Here is a 26,009-nt window from a genome sequence, read left to right as displayed (position 1 = left end):
GCAAATTTATCGTTATGTCACGATATCAAGCTTTTGCAATATGCATATTGCAAAAGACAGCGAAAATCGCAATAAATGGTTACCTTAAATGTGCTAAAACAATCTTATGGCGGCTTGAAGTATTTAACGGATCAAATAAATCCATTTGTCTGCATTTCACCAATCGGATGAAGCTCTTTTTTTAATCTTTTTACTTTTTAGAGCGCTGAAGCCCTTTGATGTTAGACGTCGCCTCATATGTAGACGAGGGTCTTTTGGAGAATAATTTAAGGCATGTTGACTCTTATTTACATTAAACGGCAGTGAAATGGAAATTATGTTTTCGGTTGTCTTGTCATTTGTTCATATGCTGCAAATGACATCGTCATCGCAATATTAATCACTGATATCTATATGATACCTATATGATATGATACCTATATATGAGTTTTGTTCGTATCCTGCAGATTTCTTATCATTTGGGATATTCTGTATGATTTGAAAGGATACTGAATGAGATGATTTGGGATCCTTTGTGAGTTTTTAGAATGATATGGAAGAATTCGGATGACATGCATGTGCAGATCTTCTGCCGGTCCGGCGTCTCGTTTTGGAACGACACACTAGAAGTTGGAACTACCAAGCATAGGATGAGGGAAGATGGAAAGTCCTACATTTCTTTAAGGTGAAGATCGTTTTTGTCCCACCGGCTATGTTTGACTGAACTTCTGTAGGAGATCATTTACACACAAAACCTTCTGGTTAGCGAATGAGTTAAAAAAAAAAAAAAACTCTGGTGATTTGAGGATATTGTGTGTGTTTAATTGATTTTTTTAATAATTAGGACCAGATTTAAAAACTCCTTAACTGACATCAAACTAATCTTTAATAAACAAAATAAATTTATCAAATAAAGTAATTCATGAAAATTAGTTTGGACAGAAATGTGAAAACTAAATCAAGTGGGTCTTTGGCCCTGGTTCTGATCTCCCTCTTCGGTCCTTCGGTTCTCTTCCTCTTTGGGCTTCAGACAGAAACCAGTCAGTGAAAAGGTCAAAGGTCGGCCAGCGTGACAGCACAGCAAATACAGAGGCATCAGTTCTGACGGCGCCCTGAGGTTCTGAAACCATCGCCGAGGGGGACGCCACGACACGCCCACTTCACGCTTACATTCCAAATAGCATCCATCCATCTTCTTCCGCTTATCCGGAACCGGATAACCCAAGATTCCCAGACTTCCCTCTCCCCTGGCCTGGGAACGTCTCGTTCCCAGGCCAGGGGAGAGACGCAGTCTCATTTAGTTATTCGGAACTTCGTTCTTTCTGTCAAATAATGTGTCGCACATTATTCAGATACTTAAGGCAAAATGCCCAGAAACAGCAGACAACATAACAGAGCGAGCGTGACCAGCAGGCCGTGTGGAGCGGCTCATGTGATGCTTCCACTCAGCGCTCAAAAACCCCTGTAAGCATAATTACAGCCTAAACGCGGCTTAAGCAACTAAAACCAAGCCTAATTAGACGGCAAAGCCTCCTCCATGGATCTGGGGAGTTCAGTTCCACACAACTGTCAGACCCCCCCCCCCATTCACCCAGATGGATTAACAGGTCATTATATCTGCAGAAGAACCAACAGATCTGTGAATTTACCGATTCTGTCCTCAGAGCAGAGGATTCCATCTCTGTTTTCCTCTGAGGCAGCGTGGTGGGGGCTCCGTCCCTGCCAATCACAGAGGCTAGGATGGGGGGGAAGGGGGGGCACTTCCTTCCGAATCCATTCATGCTGTTGCAGCCACCTGCTGTGTCCGTCAAAAGGCCGGAGCGGGGCTCGGGAAAGAAAGAGGCGTCTTAAATCTGCCCCTCCGGTTCCCAGAACCCACGCGGCTCCGTGAGCGTTTGGAGATTAACTCTCCGTCATCCTAATCTGAATGTTTGCAGGAATACGAGCAGTTCACAAACCTGACCCCTCCAGCCCGCACATGTCTTTGATCAGACCCAGGTCTCCATCGAGCATCCTCCAGGTAAATCCGACTCCCTGAACCCGGGCCAGCACCGCCCCTCTCCACCCCAGCTGTGGACCAGCCGGGCCACCTGGGGCTGGGATTACCACCCGCGGGGATTACTCTGCTGCTGGATTCACCCACAGGGGCAAAGCAGGCAGGGAGGGAGGGGGTCAGCAGCAGAATGCAGCCCCTCCCCAAAAGAGGGGAAGGATGTTCTTCACATTTAAAGTTTGGATCAAATGACAAAGAAAGTCATTGAAAAGTCATTTCACAAACTGCTGCTTGGCTTTGAAAGGCCTTTTTTTTGTTTTTGGCTTTCCCCCAAAGAAGGCCTCAAGCAGCTGCCGGGGGAACTGGGTGAGGCAGATGTGGGAGAGGATGGAAGGAAATCCAATGTTACCCAGAAAATACCAATAAAGTTTGATTCAAAACCCATGGAGGCTGTTGGTTTTTGTTCCCTGAAACTGCAAAAACAGCCCGGTTCTGGTCCCAACACCTCTCCTCATTGGAATGAAAGCCCAGCAGACCGGGTCCCGGGACCGTTCTGGTCGGAACCGGAACTCAGCGGCTCGTCTGCAACTTCCAGTGTCAACACCGGAGGCCCTTCCCGCTCCTCCCGGTACCAGACCGGACTCTCTTCGCGGCGTTTCTTACCTTAAAAACCGAACTCAGCAGCGAGGAACTTCGACTACATGCGGGCAGTGTCCCCCCACGCGCGTCCTTTCGGTGTATTTGTCCGTCAACAACGAGGAGGGGGGGGGGGAAGTAAAAACGGGACTGAAGCGGTCTCGAACGTGGAATCTCAGTCTTCCGCCTGTCCCATAGCGATTAACTACTTCAGCGGCACAAAGTCCGTTCGCTCGGCGGTGGGGGACTACGACAGCCCGGAGACACCGCCCGGCGTGGCCGCGTGGCCGCTAAACATCACGGGTGAAATCACGGGAACCACCGCCTGCTGTTGGCTCCGGGTCCCCCCAGAAAAGAGACACAACAAAAGCAGCTCAAGCGCGAGGCACAGACGAGGCCACGACAGGAATGATGCCTTCAGGGGCTCCAAGAAAATTGGGGAAATCAGCACACTAGGAGCTGTGTCGTTAAAAAATACCGTTAAAAACAAAACGAAGCATACAATTTTAGTGCAAAATTAAAAAGAATAGATCATTAGTAATATATCACCTACAAATACCGCGTATGTTTATGATTAAATAGATGATTGTGACTCACTTAGGAGGCTGTTGTGAATATTTCCGACCGTCCGTGAAGCTTACATGAAATCCTGAATGGTTTTCCCGTGTGCCCAACATGGCCGACATTACCGTGAAAAAAAGGGAAAAAACAGTTTAAAGAAAATAATCTGATCAACTAAAACAAGAATCAATTTTTATATTGCCACTTAAAAATTACATAATCTATTCAAATAACAACCACATTTCATAAAAAGTGAAGTTTGATCGTCTTATCGCGCAAGTTCACCCTTTGAACCTCATTCTTGATTTGATAGGGTCTGGCGCCCTCTGGGCTTGGGTGAAAACAGAATAGAGAATTAAATACACACATAACGGATAAAAAAGATTATTTTACAATTAAAGAATGTGCATTTCCTGTTTTTTTTTTATCTAAATGCAGACAGCAGCGTGTTAGAGCTCTAAAGGACAAAATCCTTTAGGCAAGTGTAGATTTTGGGGATTTGTTTAGGGTGGAAAAGTGCAATAAATAATTTAAAAAAAAGATTCTGCTTCAAACGGGTTAACAGGAACAAGACTGTTAAAATTGCAGAACATTCAGCAATATCAGGCGTATTTTAATGAATACATCACAACACCCTAAGCTTTCATACGACCTCTCAGCGAGGATAACAACATAATTTAACCTTATAGGAGCCAAACAAAAGACATAATACACATTAATTTATGACTAATAAGAACACAGAATGCTTTGGTGCAAAATACAATACATATAGAATATGAAAACTAAAACAACAACCAATCAGATGTTTGTTCAGCTTTAGTAGTTTTCCAGGTTTCTTTATGAGTTATAATATATTTAGAAGTCGTATATAAAACATGGAAATAAGGGTGCTTCTTGAATTACAACAGAGTGATGCTTGTTGAGACTCCAGAAAGTTGCTGCCCCCTGCTGGAGGGTCGCTCTGCGCACGCGGCGCCGCTCCACGCTTTCCCCACGACGCGGTTCCTGCATTGAGACGCGGCGGCGCGGGAAAAAATAATACATAGAAAGAGAAAAAAGGCACTCGAGTGGAACTGTTTTTGCTTCAAAATGATTACATGAAAACATAGCATAAGGTAAAGAAAAATCAGTACAAAAATAAATAAATAAGTGGAACAAAGTCAGCGCATGCGTAAAGAACCGTAAGGGAACATTTTAACCAAATAGGTTTTTGGTATTAAACTTAGGCTTTAATTATAATAATTAACAAAACATTTAAACCAATGTGCAAATGTGGGTATTTTCAGATAGACTACTGATTTTTTCAAAGGCTTTCATGGATCAGAAATTAGAGACAAAATTATATTTTTGTACATATCTGGCAAATGTTGCAGTAAAATTATAGGACTTAAATTTTAACAAAAGATAATTAACTGTGTAAAAGTAACCATGTAGTCTAAAAGTAAAATCCCAAGTTAAATGTGTTTTTTTATTATTATTTTAATCTGTATTCTTCCCTTTGTCTTCTTCTGATCTCTGAGCTCAAAGTGAGCTTATATTTTTAAACCTGAAAATCTAAATGAAGAGTTTTTGTTTACATCTAGTTTTTAAAAACCAATTCAGAAATATTCAGCGAATAAAGTTGGATTATTTTTTAAAATGAGCGAAGAAAAATAAAATGTTCCTCGTGGCATTGCGGTCTAAAGCTTCAATTCAGGATCTCACTTGCAGTATTTTATGTAAACATGCATTGAAATAGTTTTTAGAAACAGTTTGATTTCAATTTTGACCAATGTTTACACCAAATCTGAGACGTTGATGATTTATTTTTTGTTTTTAAAGATCTAGAAGTGATTCATGCTTTCGGTGACATAAGAAAAGTGCCCTAAATGAAGTGGTGTCTCGCGCTGAGCTCATGCGCAGTGCGCACTTCAGGGATCTGTGGTAACAGGGCGCTTATTGATCCGGTGGAGCAGCGTTGCCTGCTTTCTAACTGACGCTGATCGGCTCGGACATTTGTTATGCGTTCAGGTGCGTTGCATTGCGTGGCTTGATGCTGCCGGTTCCCGCGCGGTCCGGAGCGCCTCCGTGGTCCTGAACTTCAGCAGAGTCTCGTCACGTTTCGTTCCCCGCCTCATGATGGCGCCGTTCGCTCAGACTACCGAGCCGTGACTGTGCCGGTGGCGGCGGGAGGCCTAATATTAGCATTCCGCTTCAGTTCAAACACATGGAGTATAAGTTGTGCCTAGGAATCACGTCAAACTTAAAATAAATAATTACATAAATAAAAAGCCCAGCCCCCCCCCCTCCCTCCCCCTTATCGTGACCGGTGCTGTTCGTCATTTTGCGTCAGCCACAACTGAGCGCAGACTCCAACTCTCTCCTGATTGGTGAACTCGTCAATTGGCTGCAGAGCTTTAGGTATGATTCAGATTCAGGTTTGCTGAAAGAAAAGGTTTGCTGATGTGAAGATGAGCCAGTGAAGGTTAAACTCCTCGCCGTATCAAACGACACCATTGTTTAAGTTAAAAGGCGCGTGGGGCTCCTTTCATCTCCTTTAAATGTACTTTGTCTTTGTTTTATAGCTTTTCACCATAAAATGAGGCCTTTTTCAACAAAGAAACACAAAGTTAGACCTTTATGTCTGGATGAATCCATCCAATCATTAGATTCACCGACTAACCTAGTTAAAAATGATTACATAGGTGTGTTTTCTTCAAACACACGTGGACTGAAAGCCGCCTGAAGCTGCATCCTGCGTCACCATCCTCACATCAGATGACGTTCACCCTTATTCCAACAGCAGTCTACCCTATAGGGCTACTATGGCGAGGCCGGTAAAGCCTGTCCTCATTATCCATCGGGGAAATGATGGGAAATGCTCGGAAAAAGTGGACTGGCAGCCACGCAACTCGAGAGGAGCCGTTTCAGCACCGGACAGCTCCCGCGCGCTCCCCTGAGGCCTCCGAGCTGCCGGGCGGAAGCCTGAGCCACCTCCATCAGCCACGGCCACATGAAACCACCAGTGGCAAAACAGACAACATCCACCCCCCACCCCCCACCACCAACCCCCACAACAACCATTAGAGGCTAATTGCGCCAAACGGTGACGCGCGGGGAAAAAGCCACAAGTTGACCGATTCTGAAGGTTTCTGCTCAATAAAGGAAGAAGAAAGTTTGAGGATGAACTTCCATGTTGGGAGGGAGGAGGAGGAGGAGGAGGGGTGACGGGTGCAACGAAGAGGAAGGAATCGTACTATTATATTCCGGGAGGAAGACTTGATGACGTCTGTTGCATATTTAATGTGACTTGGTAAAGGGAGGAGGGGGCAAGGCTTAAGATTCAAGAATAAAAATCCAAGGCTTCCACGGCGCAGGACAAAAGTTTTTTAGCCACGATGTGTGAGCGAACCTAGAGCGCACCTCCCCGAGTCGACGAGCTGTGGTCTGAAGCTTCACCCCCTTCTGAGTCTAAAAGTGAGACGATCTGCACTGAGGGCATCAGACGGAGGCGCTTCAGCCACGAAAGAAGTGCCAGAGAGAAAGACTGAGAGCGTCTCTCTCAGACACTCTACACCACAGCCGCGCCCGGATCGCATCCAGAGTACTGCTCTGTCTGTCCTCCGCTAGACTGAGGTACGCGTTTGGTCTGCGGAAAGCAAGGCAACACGTTCAAGTAAAGACGTCTTTTTTGGGGGAAGATCTACATTCATTATTGTCCAGTTGGATTTGGGTCTGTGACGCGGCGAAACTTTAATGAAAGGATGAGAAAAATGTAAAATTATGGGGTTCGAAATGTTTCGTTTGTTCATTCTGACACTTAAATATTTGTTGGAAAGAAGTAATCTGAGAATCTTCAAGATTTCCGGGTATTTTTTTTATCAGACTAATATTTTTTCCCTTTCTCCACAGCATGGCCAGTTCGAGTAAAGTGACTTTAATTTTGCTCATCTACGGAATCTTAATGCACTACAGCGTCTTCTGCTCACCTATAGGACTAAGTTACCCCAAGATCAGGTAGGTTTGATCTTTTCTGTCAGAGTATTTCGTTTAGTTGCTAAACTCCCATTCCGTTGATTTTTTTTTTTTTGCCGACTTGTTTATCCATCAAAAATACAACACTTTACTTAAAGGAAATGCGCGCATTTTGATGATCGCTGGATGGAAATGAGTTGGCGCAGCGTGGAAAATATCTATGGAAATGTTGTGCATGGAGGCACGCGTCCGATGGGACCGTTCACAGAACTCCCCTTGTTAAAAATGAGAGCGCATTCGGTGCAGCGGATAGCCCATGGGATGACGGTGGACTGGCGTCACCAAGGAGAGGCGAGGCGAAACGAATGAGCAGCGCGCAGTCCCTTTACATTTATTCCATTTATTCTCCTCTGAAAAAGAAGAATTTGGGCGTGGCTCCTATTGATTAACGATCCTCTGCTATTTTCAGGAATCTTTTAATACATTTCATGGATCCACGCCCACAGCGCGCGCGTCTTCACACCCATTGTGTCAGTTTTAAATAATAAATTAAGCTGATGCTTTGATTCCTTATCTATGGGAAATTCATTTGTTCTTGTTTTTGGACTAAAAAGTACGATAAAAAATTAAAAACACGCGTGCGTAAAATGAATCTAAATACTTTATTTTTAATGAAAAAAATGAAATGATTCGTTTTGAGTTTGATCATAATGATTTTTCTGATGAGTGGGGCAGACATTCCTCCCCCTCTGCGCCCTTTTGCGCCCGGGTTTGTGATGGATGCTCTCCCTCTGCAGACTTGAAAACAACGCATTCGATGAAGACGGGAATTCTCTGTCCGACATGGGCTTCGACAGCGAGCAGATCGCCATCCGGAGCCCCCCGTCCCTGAGCGACGACGCCTTCAGCCTGTACTACCCCGCGGAGAAAAGGTAAAGGCGCCTCCTGTATTCCCGCCGTTCGCACAATGTTCCCCCTCTTTCTTTGTTTCCTCCCAGACTTACTTTCGTCACCTTCTTTTGTCTTCTTGTGTTCAGACAGAGCAGCCTAAACGAAGCTCCGCAGGTCTTTGGTTCAATTCCACCTGTGTGATGCTGAGGAGACTTTTAGGCTGCTCTGCATCATTTTGTCTGCGCTTCTTTCGTTTCTTTTGATTCACTGATGATCTATGTGTTTTGGCGTTTTATCATCTCAGAGCAGAAAGGCATGCTGAGGAAGAATTAGATAGAGCCTTGAGGGAGATCCTGGGTCAGTTAACAGCGAGGCATTATCTGCATTCTCTGATGACTGTGCGTGCAGGGTAAGGGCATTTCTCTTCAGCGTTCACCTGCACTCATTTTCTCTCCCATCCGCGTCAGTCCTTTCATTTTTCCCCGCATATTTGTGTTCCTTTCTGTGCATTAAAAACATTTTTTTGCATTAATTCGTTCATTTTTATGTATTATTGCGCAGCACAAATTTTTTAGGAATCAGAGAGTTCATCTTCACAGCGATGTGATTAATAATTTACAGTCAATAATGTTGCGTCAGAATATCCATTTGGTTTTTTTTTAAATCCATAATTTATGAGTTTCCTTAAACGCGCAAATCAATTCCTTTTATTTTTATCTTAACGAAAAAAGAAAAAAAAGATGAAAGGCCCTCAAAGAAAGTCTGCATAATTAATGTCTGTGAAAAAAAGTGGGAGAAAAAGAGCCGTGAAGAGCAAAAAAAAAAAAGAGATGCGGATTTGTTTGGAGGGAGGAAGTTGCGGGTTTTCCTAACGCAAAAATGTCTTTTTGTTGTTGTTTGTTTGTTTGTTTTTTCAGTGAAGACAGCAGCATGGAGGACGAGTCAGAGCCCTTATCCAAAAGACACTCGGATGGCATCTTCACCGACAGCTACAGCCGCTATAGAAAGCAGATGGCCGTGCAGAAATACCTGGCAGCCGTTCTGGGTAGAAGGTACAGACAGAGAGTTAGGAACAAAGGACGACGAGTCGCCTATTTGTAGCGTCGTTGAAGCGCCCAAACTGTGTAAATACATCCAGCCGTTCATCCAAGATATATCTGCCCAACCAGTGGATTGCGCCTGTGTTCTTTCAACATGTATTTATGTATGAAGTAAAGCCATTAAAATGAATATTTTATTAATAATAGCGTTTTTTTTCCTTTTTGGAACAAAAGCACTTGATGACGCACAGTTGTGGACCAATATTTTATTTTAAGTTGTTGAAAATTACAAAAAAAAAAAAAGAAAAGGAGAAGATTTAAAAAAGAAAAAAAAATAGATGTGCACCTTCAACGTTATGCGCTTGAACTCTTGAAAGCTCATCTACATATGCAGAAAATAAATAGATTTAAAAAGACAATCAAAGTATTGAATGTTATACTTATTTTTGTAACCGACGTTTCTATTTTTTTAGTGTTTTTGGTTTTCGGTTGTCTGAACAGGTCCAAAGAAGCGGTGAGCATGCCATGTCAGGCATTTCCGGCTTGTCTTAAACCATAGATGTTGCCCCTTCCCACCCCTTCTTCACGCTCCCTTCAGTGTGGCTTTGTGCAGGTTGTTGCCCCCCTCCCCAGGGATGGAGGGGGTTATGGCTTTTATTCAGCTGATGGATAACTGTCTGGCGTGCACAGTCAGTCCTAATGTGGTGCAGCTTTCCTTGTCCTGAAGATGCTAACCTTTGCTCGCCTCAAAAACAAGCAAAAGACACTTACAGCAGGAGATGACCCACGTGTGTGAGTGTGTGACATGCACGGGCGCGTGCACGCATGCAGCTGAGCTTTTGTCGCTCAACAGGACTGTGTGGGAGAATGGGGCAGACGTACAGAGAGGACAGGTGACACGTCAGCAGACAAGGCGAAGGTTGAATGGAAGGACATGCGGCTCAGGAAGCTGCACGGCTTTTGCTTCTCTGAGGCTCATTCCAGCATCTCGGACATGAGAACTAGGAGATCAGGAGGTGGTAGAAATGGGTACTGCCCTGACTTGTTGAATTGTTACCTCACCTGCTGCTGGCTTTAGTGGAAATAGATCCCCCCCCCCCCCCCCCCTAAAGCTGATTGCTTTTTATCTTAGTAGCAGTTAATGTTCCTTTTCTGTGCAAATGGCCATGTTTAGGCACTGGGTTTTGGTAGTTTTGTGGTCAACTTGTGAAGAAGAAAAGCTGATCTGTGTTGAATGGTGCAGAGAAGATGTGAGAAAGAGGGTAAGGAGAGGGTGAGAGACGCATGAATGGAGAGGAGGAGGAGGAGGGGGCAGGCAGGAGAGAGTGGGAGTGTGATAGAAGAGAGAGAAAAACACAAAGTAGAGGCTGTTGCATGGGAGGGGAGAGTCACAGCGGAGCCAGGAGAAAGGAGGCGAGAGCTTCATCTACCTCGGTGACATGTGGGTCAATGAGTCTGATCAGAAGAACGTCAGACGTTGAATTCCCCGTCGCCGATGTTCCAGCAGGATGGCGGCGCTCTCTGTGGGGCGGAGGGGAGAGAAGTTCAAGCCCACGGGTGGAGCCATCTCCTCCCTGACATCTATCAGAGAGAGACATTCTGTGTGTTTATTCAGCATTATGCAAAGGCAGCTTTATGCTCTCAAATCAGCAGCCTGCGTTCCCCCATTAAATATCAATAGGCTCTTTCTTCGATTCGGCTCCATCCCTCAGGCTTTGTGTGAACGTCTGCATATTGTGTTGATGTGTGTGTGAGTGGATGAGTGTCAAGAGGCGGAGGTGGGAACAGCTTTCGGCTTCGGTGCCTTGCTTTCGATGTGAGAAATTAAAATAAATAAAAACGTAGTGTTGAAAAAAAAAAACGGGAAAAAAAATCAAACAAAATTCGCCACGAATGGCAATTTTAGTGGCCCTACGATGCTGCAGTCTATTAGCTTACATTGAATCTTCCTTTCCCCCCTGTTTGATCGCTCAGCGTAGTCCGACCCCAGGAGTAGTGCTTCTGAGCTTTGGTTTCAAGCATGGCCGCTCTTCTGTTCAGCAGAAAATGTAAACGAGAACAGAATGTACACGTTGGTGGAGCAGGCATTGTGCGTGTGCATGAGTTTGGGGTGTGTTCAGTGTCTGTGAGAATCGTGATCAATGGCCGGTGTTTGCTTTCGTTCAGGTGTTGTTTTGATATTAGTAGGTAATTTACTATCTAGAAACCCCCCTATATATTATATTTTATCAACTCTGTGCATCTAGAACTCGAGTGTCAAAACAGAGATGTTGTTCCGATCATAAACAATGCCTGTTGTTGATAGTCCTGAAAGCGCCAAACGCCTTACTTCAATGTGTACTCTCTTATCTATCTGTGTTTTCAAAGTGAACCCTAGAATAAGTGGCATCGTTATAGCCTGGAGTCCTTATACGGGGTTTTATCAATGTCATGAAAGTGTTGTAAGATTTGTATGAATAAATTTTTTTGTAAACAACACCATCTTCCCATGAATGTCTAGTCTTTGAACGCATCATTTCTGAGAGAGGACACACAGGAAGTTGTTGTTTTAGCACCCAGCGTTTGGAGGGTGCAGCCCACACGACCACCTGAAAGGCGCCACACGTCTCTGAGCGTTCAGCAGACGATAGGGTGAGGCGTCCGGGCACAGCGACGTCCGCTGAGCCACCAAGACCTGGAGCCTCCTTCTGCAGGTGTCAAAACGACATGAAGCAGACCGGGGAGGAAGCACACGCCGGGGATGTTTGTGTCCATTCACAGAGTCAGAGGAAAACCTTCGGAGGTTTCATGAAACATTTGAAAATAAGGGATGTGTTGAGTACAGTTCAGCACAAAAGGCAGCAGGAATAGCTGCTGCAGCTCCGGGCCTGCAGGGAGCTTCCTCCGACTGTTTTCTCCACGTTCGACCCCTGGAAGTGCAGCCGGGTCCCCCGGGAGAGGAGGATGGGTGTGGCAGCGGATTGTGTGTGATCTGATCTTCATCAGCCCACAGGAGCGTAAGTGTGCGAAGGCTTTAGAGCTCCGCTAACCCAATCAGAGGAATGTTGCATGGCAACGGTTCACACAGGGACACGGTGGTGGAAACACCAGTGTCAGAGCGTTTGGGAAGGAACCGTCAGCGCGCTTCAGAGGGCTGAGTGTGCCGCACTCGTGCACTAGAAAGGGGGGTTCTGCTTCACACCTTCTCACAGCTGTCTGCAGAACTGAAGAAACCGGGTCTCCCACAGCCGCTGTCGCGACCGTCAGCACAGAGGAGCCCTCAATATGATTAAAGAGATTCATCTAAATGAAGGACTGACAAGGAGCTGACTCCCATACCAGCATTTATCTTCGTTTCCTGCTGAAGATCCTGATTCACGCAGAGAAAAAGCTGGCAGGATGTCGGCTTCTGCATCTGACGAGCAGAAAACCCAGGATTTGTTTGGAAACATCTTCGGTTTCACAAAAGATGAGAGAGAAAAAATCCCCAACTGTACCAGCAACAAACCTTACAGGGTTTATCCAAAGATAAATAGGACTTGATATGCAGGCTCTCATACGCCCACAAGTGGCTATTGAGACAAATGCTTCAATTTGTTGGCGCAGCTCTGGACTGCACATGAGGGGCCACCCTCAACCAATTTGTACATAAGTGCACGGATGTATGAATCAATAGGATGCTGCTCCTCCCTCCCAGCAGCATCCCTGTTCCGCTCTGGCGTACATCTCTACACATCTCATCTCCGTCTGGCTCTTTCTCCTGTTTTTTTTCTTCTTGTGGGTGAAAATAGCTTCAACAATTCCCCCAACGCTCCAACGTGAACGCGTTGGAACGGATCCTAACAGCGCCTCTTTTGCTTCCAGACACATCTTAATCATGTGTGTGTGTGTGTGTGTGTGGGGGGGGGGGGGGGGGGGGGGGTGTCAGGGCTTTTCCAGGGAGGATTCCCACATCTGCCCCCCCAGCTCCTCTGACACACCAACGTCTCTTTGTCCCCGTGTGTTTGATGAGAATGTGGAGCCAGAAGTGAGCGTGCATGAGTAATGGGGGGTATATTTCTAGTGCCTGACATTGGACTCCCCCCCCAGTGTGTGTGCATGTGGTGTGTGTTCTGGGGGGTGTTTGCTTTCTTGTCCTTGCATTAGAGATGGAGAACTCACAGGAGAGGCCCGAGCACGGCGGCGATGCAACCACCCACCGGCCGCCACCGCCCCCCCCGTTTTCCAGTCCATGAATCATTTAACGATTGTTTCATTTTCATCGGGCGTGGACGTGTGGCGGGCTGGCCTTCCCCGTCTTCGCGCAGGGCTGACGAGGACCCCTGTAGCTTGGAGGGGAACACTTTACCTGAGCTCCTGGAGCAATCACATCTGACCAGAGCTATCAATCACACATTATGAGGCAATATGGCCAGGAAGGACATCAACTAAATGAAATTTTCTCAGCTGCTGCAGTTGCTGCATTTTTTCCAAGCTTAGAAAACAGATTGAGAATTAACTTTAGACCAAAAAAAAAAAAAAGAAAACAGGTAAAAAGCATCAACGAAATCAGCTCTTACACGTTTTGGTCCTTGTCTTTGAAATTAAATGCTAGAAGGACAGGAGACTATCAGGAATTTCCAACGAGCTCAGAGATGAATTTTGATTGTTTTTAGTGGTGTTGTTGTTTCTGTAAGATCATAAACATATACTGTCCATCATCAATCCCAATATTTTTTTATTCTTCAACCCAAATTTGTCATTTTAAGCTAAACACTTGCTTAAGGCTGCTAAAATGTCAACTATTTCTTATGGCTAGTGTGCCTGCAGATTTTCCAGATATATCAGTGGTCTACTCCCTAATTTAATTACCTGGATCAGGTGTGTCCAGCCAATCAAAAGAACCAGAGCATTGATGGAAAACAAACAGGAATGTGGTCCTCGGTCCTCGTCCCCGCAGATCTTTTCTGAATTTCGCTTTTTAGGTAAAGCGTTTGGAACATTTTGTGTAGAAAGAAGACTGAAAGAGCTGTTAAAGAGGTGATCATTAAATTACAAATTAAAAGAGAGTTAAATTAATCACAAAGTGAGCATAAAAAAACCGTGTGGATGTAAACTGGTGAATAAAAACTAATCAAGCTGAGAACAGGCGAGTCTTTAACCTGGATTTACAAAGACTTTCTGGAAGTCTGTTCCAGGTCTGTGGAGCATAGAAGCTGAATGCAGCTTCTCCATCTTTGGTTTGGACTCTAGGAACGGACAAAAGAGCGGATCCAGATCACCGGAGAGGTCTGGCTGGTTCAAACAAGGCCAGGAGTTCAATGACTAAACAATTCAAAGCTTTATAAACCAGCAACAGGACTTTAAAGTCTTTCCTGGCAGACAGGCAGCCACTGGAAAGACCTCAGAATGTGAGAACCCGAGCAGCAAAGTTCTGAATCAGCTGCAGTTTCCTGATTGATTTGGTTGGTCGTCCTGGAAAAACTCTGATACGGTCATCAAGTCCACACATGAAATGGTTTCTCCAGATTTTGAATCCTTGAAAAATTCTTAAACGATAATAGGCTGATTTTGTGACGGCCTCCACCTGTTTAACCCTTGTACTATCTTAGATGACCCCCCCCCCCCCCCCCCTTCCATTGACATGTTCTCCCTACCATGACAAAGGTGGATAAAGGTGGAAAGATTTCATATAATCCATGGACACCAGTGAAGATCACAAATCATCTAGTGGGTCTAGATGACCCAACTCCCAATGTTAAAGTGCCTAGGATAGAACAAGGGTTAAAAGGAATCTAGGCCTGTGTCCATGACTACATCCTAGTTTCTGGCCTGGTTGGTGGTTTTTAGATAAATAGATTGAAGTTCTGAAGCAAAATTCAACCACTTCTCTTTAGCCTCAAAGACGATAACCTCAGTTTTGTTTTTGTTTGACTGAAGTAAGTTGTAACGCATCCCATCATTAATGTCCTCAATGCATTTACCAAGAGTCTGTACAGGGCGTTGTGTCAGTGTAGCTTATATCTGTGTGTCATCTGCGTAACTATGGTAACTCATGTGGCTGTTCCTTATAACCTGGGGCAGTAAGAGCATGTAGCTGTTAAATAGAAGGGACCCCAGGATGGAGCCTTGGGGAACTCCACAAGTAATTTCTGTCGGCTCAGATGTGAAGTTACCAATTGAAACCAAAATATTTCCTGTTTCCAAGCACATTTTGAGCCATTTCAGTGCTGGGCAGTGAGACAAAACTAGTTTTCCAGTCATTTTAGCAAAATCTTTCCAAACATTTCTGTTGTTTTATTGAAGACAATAAGATGTAGTCAGTTTTTTCTCATCTTGTTTCTACAGATGGATCATTAATCACCATAAAGTGCTTTTGGGAAAACCCTTTGCAGAAAAGTTGATTTTTTTTATTAAATGATGTGCTCATCACTAACTCGTGTTATCAGGGGTTTCTTTTCATCTATGCATATGAAAATCAGCTGGAGAGCAGCAAAAAATGAGAAAGAAATAGATGGATTTCTCACAGGAAATCAAAATAAAAGCTCCAGGGTTCTCCAGCTCTGATTTTTCCTGCTTTATATTGAAAATACTTGTCAGTTTGTGTTTAGTCTCTGCATTTTTTTTATCTGTTCAAGGAAGGATCTGGAAGAATTTGCATTTTTCTCTGTTGGAGCGAGGCATCTTTAAACTGTCCGAAGGATCTCCATGTTTTTTTTTTAATCAAGAATGTGGACAAAGGTCAATATTGGCCTTGACCCCTGCGACCTCCACATCTTCAGTTGGTACAGAACCAAGAACAGACACTCAGAAAGGCAGGAAGGTGAAATCAGCATCTGGTCTTACGATTCTGCATCTGATCAATTCTGAAAGGATGCTTACCCCTTTGTCTCTGTGAGGGAGGGGGTCCAATGCTGAGGATGAGGATGGAGGTGCCAGTCCATGGACTTAAATAATGATGATCCAGATTCCTCATCAGTCCCAGGCGTTTCTTTTTCTTTTCCGTCTTTCAGTGCTCTGTTAACCCGAACAATAGTTTTATTATCATAGAAATCAAAAGTAGCAAACAAGTCAAGTTAGCATAAAACCTCCAACCCAATTCAACTTTGACTTCAGTTCTGTCTTTATTGGAATGTAAGATTTTGAGTAAACAAAACCTTGGTGACAAAACTCATAAGTGGAGAGATGTGATTGCATCATAACGTACGCCCACTCAGCCACAAACGGAGGGAAAAATGTGGTGGGGCAGCGGTCAGCGCTCGTGCCTCAGAACCCGGTTCAATTCCCAGCTGGGAGAGGCGAAACAGAACACCAATGGCCTTCACCCACGAGTGACTGGGATAGGCTCTGGCAGCCCCGTGACCCCGAAAGGGGCATTTAGAAGATGATGGAATACATGAATGTTTTTGAGTTAATTAAGTAATGTTTTCAGGTTTAATAACATCGAAATGTGCTAGTTTAGTAAAGAAAAAATCTTAGATACATAGAAAGGTATCATTTAAATGTAGTGTTTTATTTTATTTAAGTCAAACATTCTACGTTCTGATTAACTTATAATTTTAAGTAAGATAACTTATGAAAGCATAGGATGGAATCAGCTTCCTTGTAAATTTTGAGTTCACTGAACCTGTTTGGGTTTACAGTGTGGGATAGAGATGAACAGGCACCAAACCCTTTCAAATTAAAAGCTCCTCTCTGGTTCCACCTGTAGAGCTTTCTTCAAACCACAGCAGAAGGTTACCCAGATGTGGACGAATAAACCTGATGAAAGTTTACGTTGGAAGTCGCCTTCATCTTCACTGGATTTATATTCAAAATGGGCTTAAATTCATCAACACAGAAAAAAAAGTCATTTGTTTTGCCTTCAACACTTTTCTTTTGTGGCTTCAGATGATGCAGCTGCATAACCCGGTTTGTTCACACATATTCTCGGCTGACTTCTCGTCAGAGCCCCCCCCCCCCCCTCCCTCCGTTTGTTAATGGTGAAAATCTCCACTGCTCCAGACTCTGTTCTTCATCATCAAACCCCTTCCTGTATAGCCGTCTCGTGGTTCTGCAGGAGGCTGGAGCTCAGGGCTGCAGGATCCCACATGCTCCTTGAAATTCTTGTGGAGAACAGTGGCTGGGGGGGGGGGGGGGGGGGGGCACAGCGGGGTGGGGGGGGGGGGGGGGTTGCTGGTAGGTAAGGATGTTCTGAAGTCAGCTTTGTTATGCAGTTTTGCTCAGCTTCAGGTCATTTTATGATGTTGATGATCATGGAAAGAGATTTTCCTCCTTTTTTTTTTTTGTTGGGTTTTGAAGTTCAAACCTAATGATCTCCGGAGTTCAGAGGGATCTTTCTTTAACTCCGTCGCAGCTCGAGCTGCTTTGGGCAGAGTTGTGCAAACACTGAATTATGTATCAATGTTTGAGCAGGTGTGCAGAGGCAGCATGCGGTTCATCTGCAGAAAGGTGCTCATGTTCCTTTAATTTCACTCCCTCCACATCGCACACCTGCTTCTAAATGCAGGAGAAATCCTGACATGGCTTCCCCACCGATGCAGCTTCTTCCTCTTCGTTCCGCTGCACATCCCTGAAGGAGGTGTGACAGGTTTCCTGAATGAGAAGAGCGCTAATGAATGGGACAGACTGGAGCGCGGCGAAGCTTGTCAGGCAGGGCAGGGAGCTCCTGAAAGTCACATTTCCAGATTGACACATACCTTGTGATTACAATATCCTTCCTGTCTCATTTTAATGAGATTGTAGATCGTGCAAGGATCTACAAGGAGAAGCATTAAATAAGCCTAAATATGTGCAATGGATGACTAATTAGATAGTTTGTAGCTTTATGGACACAGAAAAGGTTCTTTTTCCTGCCATGCAGCTGAAGAATGACTGCAGATCCTCATTTGTGGAGGTTGTGATTGTAGAAGTCACCTCTGCAGATTTCTTAGGCTTCGTGGGCTTTCAGAGATTACAGAGACTGTAACTTCCCCCTAATCCTCACCAGCACCTGAAAAAGTAAGCGTTGGTTTTAAAGGGGCTGACGCTCAAAGCAGGCACAGGCTTCCCCATCTTTCACACAACAAAAGAAACAGCCTGTCAGCCGGCTCAGAACTCTTTGGGAATTGTGTGTGGCAGCCGTGTTGGAAAAAAAAAAGAAGAAAAAAAAGAGACATGGGAGCGGGAAGCCATAGGCTGGTGATGCAACCGAGCAGGTTCTGAGTTCACACCTGTGAGCGACATCCGGCGCTCCCTGGGGGAGAGCGTCTGAATCGCTCCATCTAGTTTTCCTCCTCTTCCCGTCTGTCGGAGGGCTTCTCCTCCTCTCGCCCCCCCCCCCCCATTGGGGAGCTGAGTTCGCTCAGATTGATACTCTGCTGAAACAGCCGTCCTTCTAAATCAGTAATCCATGGCATTAACATTTTATGCTCAGCTACTCTGTTGTTTCCAATATGCTCGGGGCGTGCCGTCAACCTGCTGATCATCAGTTCTGTGGATGACATTGTTGCTGTGCGTTCAGGTCAGGTGACGCCTGAGCAGCTAAAGGTCAGGCCAAAGTTTATTTTGAGAAAAAATTCCATGTGTGACATGTTTTGTTCACCACAAAGTAAAGGCAAAGTAAAAATAACAACCCAAAGTAAAAAACATATTTATTTCTAGCTAAATGAAACGAGACCCCAGGGAAGTGCAGATCTCATTAGATAGATAGAAAATGGTAAATGGCGTATACTTATATAGCGCCTTTCTTCCTACAAGGACAAAGTGCTTTACAGTCACAGACCCATTCACTCAGTCACACACACATTCACACACACGTTCATTCTTTATTTTTATTTATCTATTAGGGACAGTGCACATTAATGAACATCTACCAAACAATGATAGGCGTAAACTGCTGGATTATAGCAATGATGCTAATTTGCATCCACAGTCCCTAGGCAGGAAACATAAAACAGGACAAAACAAAAGACAGAATCACAGATACAATAACAACACAGAAAGGTGCTACATTATGAGAGTTAAAAGTCAGTGGCTACAGGACTGGTTTGCTTTCAGCCACTGCTTGAGGTGTGTTTTGAAGGTCTGTAATGTTTGACACTCCCTGATGTACAGTGGAAGACTGTTCCAGAGTTTACTGGCCTTTACAGGAAGAGCGTTTTGTCCAAAGGCTGTTTTTCTGTATGGAACCTCACAGTCCCCTCGAGACGAGGCCCTAAGAGCCCCTGAGAGCGCTGTGAGCCCTTTTTAAAAAAGTCAGACATGGGAGGCGGAGCAAGTCCATGTAACACCTTGTACATCAAACAAGCGAATTTAAAATTTTTAAAATTCTCAAAGCTCAAGATATTACAAACATGGAATGACATTGGTTTTCTATCTAAGACCATAAGTGATTTTTTATAAAGTGATTCTATGGTTTTGCTCGTATTTACACCCGCCAAGGACCAACATGTAATACAGTATTCAATATGTGATAGTATCATTGAATGCAAAAACATTCTAGCAGCTCCAAGTGTTATGAATGGTCGTATTTGTTTAAAATTATTCAAGTTGAATTTTACTGTATTCAATATTTTTTTAATATGGTTCTTGAAGCTGAGAGTTGAATCAAGTGTCACACCAAGATACTTAAATTTAAATACAATTTCTAGTTCCCATCCTTCCAAAAATATACCTTAATGCTTGATGTCCACTGGTGGCTTAGTGAACATCATACAAACAATTCATACACTGGTGGCTGCTCCGCTGCCAAACACAGGCGCCCGCCTACGACCAGAGGCAAGGCGGGGTTCAGTGTCTTGCCCAAGGACACTTCGACTCATGGGCGTGCAAGGCGGGAATCGAACCTGAAATCTTACGATCATGGGTCGACCGCCCTACCGCTGCACCACGGCCGCCCTAGATAGATAGATAAAATGGCCATCTGCTCACACACACATTAAAAACAAAAAAGGTCAATGGTTTAACAAAGAAAAAAAATCAATGAATTAAATAGATAAAAAGTAAATACATTAAATACTTAAAAAAATTAACTATTAACAATTAAAAAGAAAAAAAATTCATTAAAAACAAAATGTAAAAACATTTTGACCCGCCCTCACTGGCTGAGCGGCTGCCACATGGATAAGGAAAATTAATGTAAAAATTGCATTTTTGAGTATTTCTTTATTCATATCGCAGTGAATCAGGAGCGGACAAGTGACATAGAAAATACGCTGGGCGGGGCCACAAGCTCCCTGCTCCGCCTCCATGATGCATCGACCTGCGGACCAATAGATCCATGAACGCCTCTTTTTTTCCTGTTTCTCTTTCTTTATTCTAGCATCTTCCTCCATTTTCTTCTGCTTAACTCCTCCTACAATGTTTCATCTATTTCAATCATTCAATTATTCAAATGTTCAGCTCTTTCAACTTTTTCCAGCTCTGACTTTTGCTCCTTCAAATCCTTAAACTTTTCCAGATATACCAGGATTTCCAGGATTTCTTCCTCCATTGAAACACATGGGGAATCCTTGGTGCAGAAGCTCGCTGGTTCGATACCCGATTCCGGTATTTTTCACAAACATATTTTGTTTGTTATTGTGCTGTTTTCACTTTATTTATGCTCAACTTTGATCATTTCTTTGTTTATTTAATTTTTTTTTGCCAATTCTGACCCTTCAAGTTTATTATTTTTTTTATTATTATAGCTTTTATTACCCCACAATGGGGAAATTATTCTCCACACTTTAACCCGTCGCGAGTTAAAGTGTGGAGAATAATGAGTCTGCAGCGGTGAGCTGCAGACCAGCCGCGCTCGGGGGCGACAGCTGGCTGGGGAGAGCGGGGATCGATCCGCCAACCCTTTGCTTGTTGGACCACCTGCTCAACCGCCATTTGCCATTTCATTCAGCCGTACAGCATTCAACCCTGCATTTTCTTTGGCAATGCAGCTCCTTCTAGTTATGACCTGAGAACGCTTGGACAATAGATCAGGTGATGGGAGTGGGTTTTAAAGATGACTCTCAGACCTTTTGCTGGTCTCTGCTGCCCTGCTCTTCGTTTATTCAGCTCATAATCTTCTGCCTGTTTGTTCGGAGCTTTGGCATCGGCCGCCGGTCCAATGAAATCATCGGCTGGCACGGCCTTCGCTGACAAACGCAGCAAAACAACATGGCAACCAAACACCAAGGACGGGCCCGAATGAAAACAAAGACTGCGGATAATTGGCCTTGAGCTCATTTCTGTGGCTGCGGCGCTCAGGCAGACGTGATGAGTGTGGAGGAGGCCGTTTTACTCCAAGACTTCCTCAATATTTGCTTTGTTAAAGTCTATACGCTCTGCTCAGAATGATGTATTTGCTCAATCTTATCGGAGAAGGCCTTCATTCAAGTGTCAACAAATAAACAAATAATTCAGTTGGAAGAATTTAGCGGCGAGTCTTAATTTCCAAAATCCCTTCTGGAGACAAACGGTCACAGATGAAAAAAGAAAAGAGAAAACCACAAAGCAGAAGACTGAGATCACAGCAAAAACTTGGAATCTATTTTTGGGGCAGATCATCACCTGTGTCCACGCTAAAAATAACGCTCCAATCCCGCAGGAGCTTCTCTTCTGTCTGCCTGTCATCCATCCTACGCACGTGCAGCCTGACGGCTAAAGGTGTGCTGATGACAGTGGATCAAGGTAAACGTTTTCACGGTGAGAAAATGAATAATGTGCGTCTATAAATATGTGCTGGAAATATGTTCAAACGATGACCCACTTCAGCTTCCTGTGTGCAGAACCACACATGGAGTTCCAGGAGTTTCTGCAGAAAACTGGTTCTGAGTCAAGCAGGTGATCCGTCCCAGCAATCTCGGAGACTTTGACAACTTAAACATATGTGCCGCAGCGAGAAAAAACACACAACTCAGCCGGGAAGTCACAAATTGTGGACCTCCAGTTGAGAAATAATTAATTGCAGTGAAATGTTCTGAGGCTTTGCCTTAATAGGAAGTCAGGTGCCTCTGCGAAGAGTTTCTTCAGAGACTTTGCGTCTCAGTCCCATCATCAGGAATAATTATGGGAGTTGTATTGAACTTCAGTTTATTTGGGGGGGGACGATCCTTCTCGTCTCCGTTGTTTCATCCTGCACAATAATTGAGGCGACGCAGCCTTTGCTGAGGCTGACCACATCATTAGGAGAGAATTAGTCCCCTCAGGGTGTGTTTTAATGACATTACAACTGTGATTAAGCTTTGTAGGCCCGCCCCCTTGGCGGCCTCTGGGCAGTTGCTGGCTCTGCAGCTCTTCTGGTGGTAACTGGACACGTGCTGTGGAACAGCTGTCCTTCAGCGGAGCCTCGGAGGGGCCCGTCACAAAGCCCGCTGGATCCGGGCTCCTCACCATCTGCTGCTGTTTTCGGAAGGCAGACCCAGACCCCCCCACACCCACCGTTTGGTGTGGGCGGGACCACCGCTGACTGACAGCAGCTTGTGAGCATGTTCAGAGCCATATGGGGAAGGACTGACTGTCTGTGCTGGCCATGGCTGAGGCGTCAATGCTGGAGTGTGGAAAGCAGCTCTCCTGCAGACAGATGTCTTCTGTCTGTTCGTTTAGGAGATTTCCAAACGCATCACTTCAGCGGCGAACCGACTTTCTTTCCTGGACAAGCAGATGTGGAGAGCATTTTGAGACCGTATGGTTTGACTCACTGCTGTGAAACTCAAACGGCTCCAATCAGGCTGCTGACATTCACCAAGCAAACTGCTGAGTGAATCACCAAGTCTGGATTTGTCTCCAAATGACACAACACTCACTTACATTTGCTTTCTAAGTCTGTGGCCGAATTCCCACCCTAACATCTTTATAGTGTGTTCCCCATTTTCTAGTGCTGTCCGAATCTACAATTTCAAATCCAGATCCCCAGAAATGTCCCAGAAGTCTCTGTGAAAAACCAGTGTGCATCGATGCTCACAAGATTTGCAAATATGGACCACAATGCATTGTGTTTGAACATTTTATGCCCAAAGAAATGTGTTTAAAAGTATTTTTTAAACAAAGCATCAACGTTTTTATCTTCAGAAGACAGTGGACTCCTAAATAATTGCAAAACGCTCACATCAATTAGATTTTAACTCTGTGAAATCGATGACGTCACATCGTGAATCTGCATCAGTTCAAACCTTATAAAGTGGCGTCAGTCAAAAATGCTTTTATTGAATTCCTTAGACGCCTCGGCGGCTCCGTGTCACGAAAGGAAGTGCATCGGCGCGGAACCACATCACCGCCATCGGGCAAACTTTACAAGAAGAAATGCGTCAAAATAACTTTAACCAGGAGGGGAAAAGATGGAGGACAAAACAAAGCTGGGATTTTCTGACTCTGGCGAGACTCTGCAGGAAAAAAAAAAAGTGAGAACATCCGCCTTTACCTCATCATGTTCAGGGTCATGAGGGGGGGTAGTTGTCAGGCAACACTGGACTGCCGGTGCGTCAGACATCGATCCGCTCTCACTCCCACAGGCGGTGTGGAATCACAAATGACCAAACTTCCACAGTTTTTGGGGGGCATTGGGAGGAAAATTCTTGAAAACGCAGAGACATCAGGCCAACTCCAAAACCAGAAGCCCCAGCTGGCATAGACAGAGCTAAGCAACACCCCCCCATGCAGCCAAGCATGTCATGTTTAACTAAAAATCAATCAAGCAAACCCGTTAAACACTTCTCACACCTCCTGACACTAACGGACAAGAAGACTCCAGGATTTATCGCTGAGGGGACATCCCTGCACCAGAAGCACAACAAATAATGACGGACTCCCCGGGAAAACAGGTGGATGAGGAATGGTCCACAGAATAAGGGCTTGGAGCTGGAAGGACGGTAAAAAGACTTTGATGGAAGAGTAAATACTTAAACTCAAATCAGAAAACTCCTTTTTAAGCTGCATCCTGAAGTGGAAACAACAAAAGAAAAATCATTTTCTTATAAATGAACCCTGTTTAAGCATTGTTTTATATTTGAAACCTTTCTGAGACCCCCATGTCATTAGCATGATCCAACCTTTTCTTAAAACCCATTGTGTATAATTTGATCCAGGTTTTCTGTCCTGTAGTTCACTTTCATTCCGCTAGGGGCAGTAGAGGGGCTTTTCCTGCTCATTTAAAAATGGCTGCTTCCGTTAAATATCAAAAAAGCCTTTGGTTCAAAAATTTTCTTTGCTAATTTAAAAACTTCCTTTTGAAAAAAACTTTTTTAAAGTAATAAAACTCTTTTTTAAAATGACTACTGGCTTAAAAGTAATTGATAGAGTTTTTATTATACACTGTTAAAATGTTGGGATTAAATTTGAGTCAGTGGGTAAATAAGGAGCTTTTTCCCCCTAAACACTTATATCAATATTTCTGTACCTCATACCAACATTGTTGTTAGTAAAAACAAATCACCCAACAATTCATGATTGATACTATCTATGTCTCATGAAAAAAATGACATTGCAGTTTTTATTTTGTGGATTTCATCAAAGGGATTAATAAAACCTGCCAAAATCGGAATTTCCTGTTGTGGGCTTTACTGGGTTACAGAAACATTTGTGGTAAAGTGCAATTGTGCGTCGCTGCTCGGTGGTATTTGCACCACTGCAGACTCTGTAAAAATGAAAAAAATAAAAACTTCTTGCATGTTTTTCTAGAGTTAATTCTGAGCTCTGGATAATTCTACTTTAGAAAACATTGTTGGGCTAAAACCTTCATCTCTGAGCAGAGTAGAGAAAACCAAACCTGGCAATCAGACGCCTCCTGCTTTAAACAAAGCCAGGGAGAATCGATCGTTGTTTCCACAACTCCTCCTGTCAGCAAACTTCTATTTCTGGCTGCAGCGTATCTCAGGATGCTGTGCAGACCTGCTTTGAGCTGAATGACATTACATTATCTTGTCTTCCCCGCTGTCCCAGAGATCTATTTCTATCAAAGCGTCTCGCTCTTTAAGTTAAATTTAGTTGTTTTTTTATTTTCTTGCAGAGAGACGGCTGCAGGAGGCAGAGCTGCGCCTTGTTTGATTGCGGGGGCTGCTCCGTGTCTCCGTTAATTGCCTCCTGCTTGGAGCAGTCTCATCAGTGTGGGACACACTGCAGAGCTAGCATGAGTGAAAAAAACCAACAAACCCAAAGTTAACAAGATAAACTTTTGTCTGATATCAGGAGGCCGATGAAGCAGCAACCAAAATCTGGAAAATCTGCAGAAATCTGAGGAGGAATCTCATCCTGGTCCTGAAAGTGTTCAAGCAGCGTCACAAACAAGTGCTCCAGCATAAATACTCTCTCCGCTCTCTTGTTTTTGAAGCAGACACTGGAGGGGGGGGGGGCATCTTTACTCCCTCCCTGGAGCAAAGCTCTGAATAATCAATGAATCCTGATTAAATCTACAACAGGCGGACGGCGAAGGCCGGTGCAGATGAGGCGCGCGTCTGTGGGTGACGTGACGTGATTCATGACAGTCCTGAGAGTCACCCCCCCCCCTGAGGCGGGCGTCTCTCTGCGACCCCCCGGGTCAGCCCCCATAATAAATATAGATGTTGACACACAGATTCTAGCAGTCACAGCAGCAGACAATTCATGTTGTGGGTGGACCGAGTTTGGCCTCGTGTCCACACCTGACACCCTCTAATTAGAGCTGACAGATGCTCGGCACGTGGGCACGCACATTAATACTCCCCAGCATGGATTGAAATTTCCCTATCTCACCCCCCCCCCCCTTTTTCTCCTTGATGCTTTTGTTCTCTGGGTGGATGTGACCAGATGTGGCCCTACTACAAATTTAATAAAGGGGCAGAGATGTGCGTTTGCCTGTGGAGAGCGAGAGACTTTAAGAGTCCTGAGAGTGTGAGCTGCATTGTTGATGCATACATGAAAGTCGATTAGGAGGCCCGTGGCGTGTGTGCGCGCCACGCACGCGTGCACTCACGCCATAGCGGGGCCTTCTCCAAATCGTCTTATTAGCAGGCTCCATGTGTCAGTGGTTAATCCCCCCGGTCTCTCAGGGGGATGCCCCCCCCCCTCCT

The 26,009-nt window shown here is 44.5% G+C and overlaps 2 protein-coding genes across 7 annotated transcripts in view; one reads left to right on the top strand and one right to left on the bottom strand.

The window, feature by feature from the left end:
- The window catches only part of yes1 (YES proto-oncogene 1, Src family tyrosine kinase), a 31,053-nt gene extending 28,016 nt beyond the window's left edge, over positions 1 to 3,037 (bottom strand). The window contains exon 1 of one of the 3 annotated variants that reach the window (XM_023965016.2): positions 2,636 to 3,037. Coding sequence is in view for 1 of the 3 variants with exons in the window: in XM_078934960.1 (XP_078791086.1) it covers positions 1,938 to 1,992 (55 nt within the window). In the remaining 2 variants the exon portion in view is untranslated. Of the gene's footprint in view, positions 1 to 1,628; positions 2,118 to 2,635 lie in introns of those variants that run through there. The other 2 variants (XM_078934960.1, XM_023965017.2) reach the window with 2 other exon arrangements.
- A 3,457-nt stretch (positions 3,038 to 6,494) lies between these two features.
- Positions 6,495 to 11,532, top strand: adcyap1b (adenylate cyclase activating polypeptide 1b). Of its 4 annotated transcripts, none has more exons than XM_004079447.5 (5): positions 6,526 to 6,784; positions 7,061 to 7,165; positions 7,921 to 8,055; positions 8,319 to 8,423; positions 8,932 to 11,532. In XM_004079447.5, exons 2-5 carry the CDS (start codon positions 7,062 to 7,064, stop codon positions 9,113 to 9,115), a joined length of 528 nt encoding a protein of 175 aa, XP_004079495.1. In that variant the 5' UTR covers positions 6,526 to 6,784; position 7,061; the 3' UTR covers positions 9,116 to 11,532. The 4 variants fall into 4 exon arrangements, with proteins under 4 accessions (XP_004079497.1, XP_004079495.1, XP_020566886.1 ...); XM_020711227.3 differs by having other exon boundaries at positions 6,750 to 6,923; XM_004079449.5 differs by lacking the exon at positions 8,319 to 8,423 and having other exon boundaries at positions 6,495 to 6,784.
- Positions 11,533 to 26,009: the final 14,477 nt, after the last annotated feature.

The sequence above is a fragment of the Oryzias latipes genome, chromosome 17 (assembly GCF_053564925.1).
Source record: "Oryzias latipes strain Hd-rR chromosome 17, Olatipes_Hd-rR_3.1".
Lineage (NCBI taxonomy): Eukaryota > Metazoa > Chordata > Actinopteri > Beloniformes > Adrianichthyidae > Oryzias > Oryzias latipes.
Note: the sequence above shows the minus strand (reverse complement) of the source record. Positions and strands in the feature narration are given on the sequence as shown.

Excerpts from the sequence above, each read along its gene's own strand:
- adcyap1b (XM_020711227.3), top strand. Across the intron at positions 7,166-7,920 it reads CTAAGTTACCCCAAGATCAG|ACTTGAAAACAACGCATTCG; the intron begins GTAGGTTTGATC and ends CTCCCTCTGCAG. Across the intron at positions 8,424-8,931 it reads CTGATGACTGTGCGTGCAGG|TGAAGACAGCAGCATGGAGG; the intron begins GTAAGGGCATTT and ends TTGTTTTTTCAG.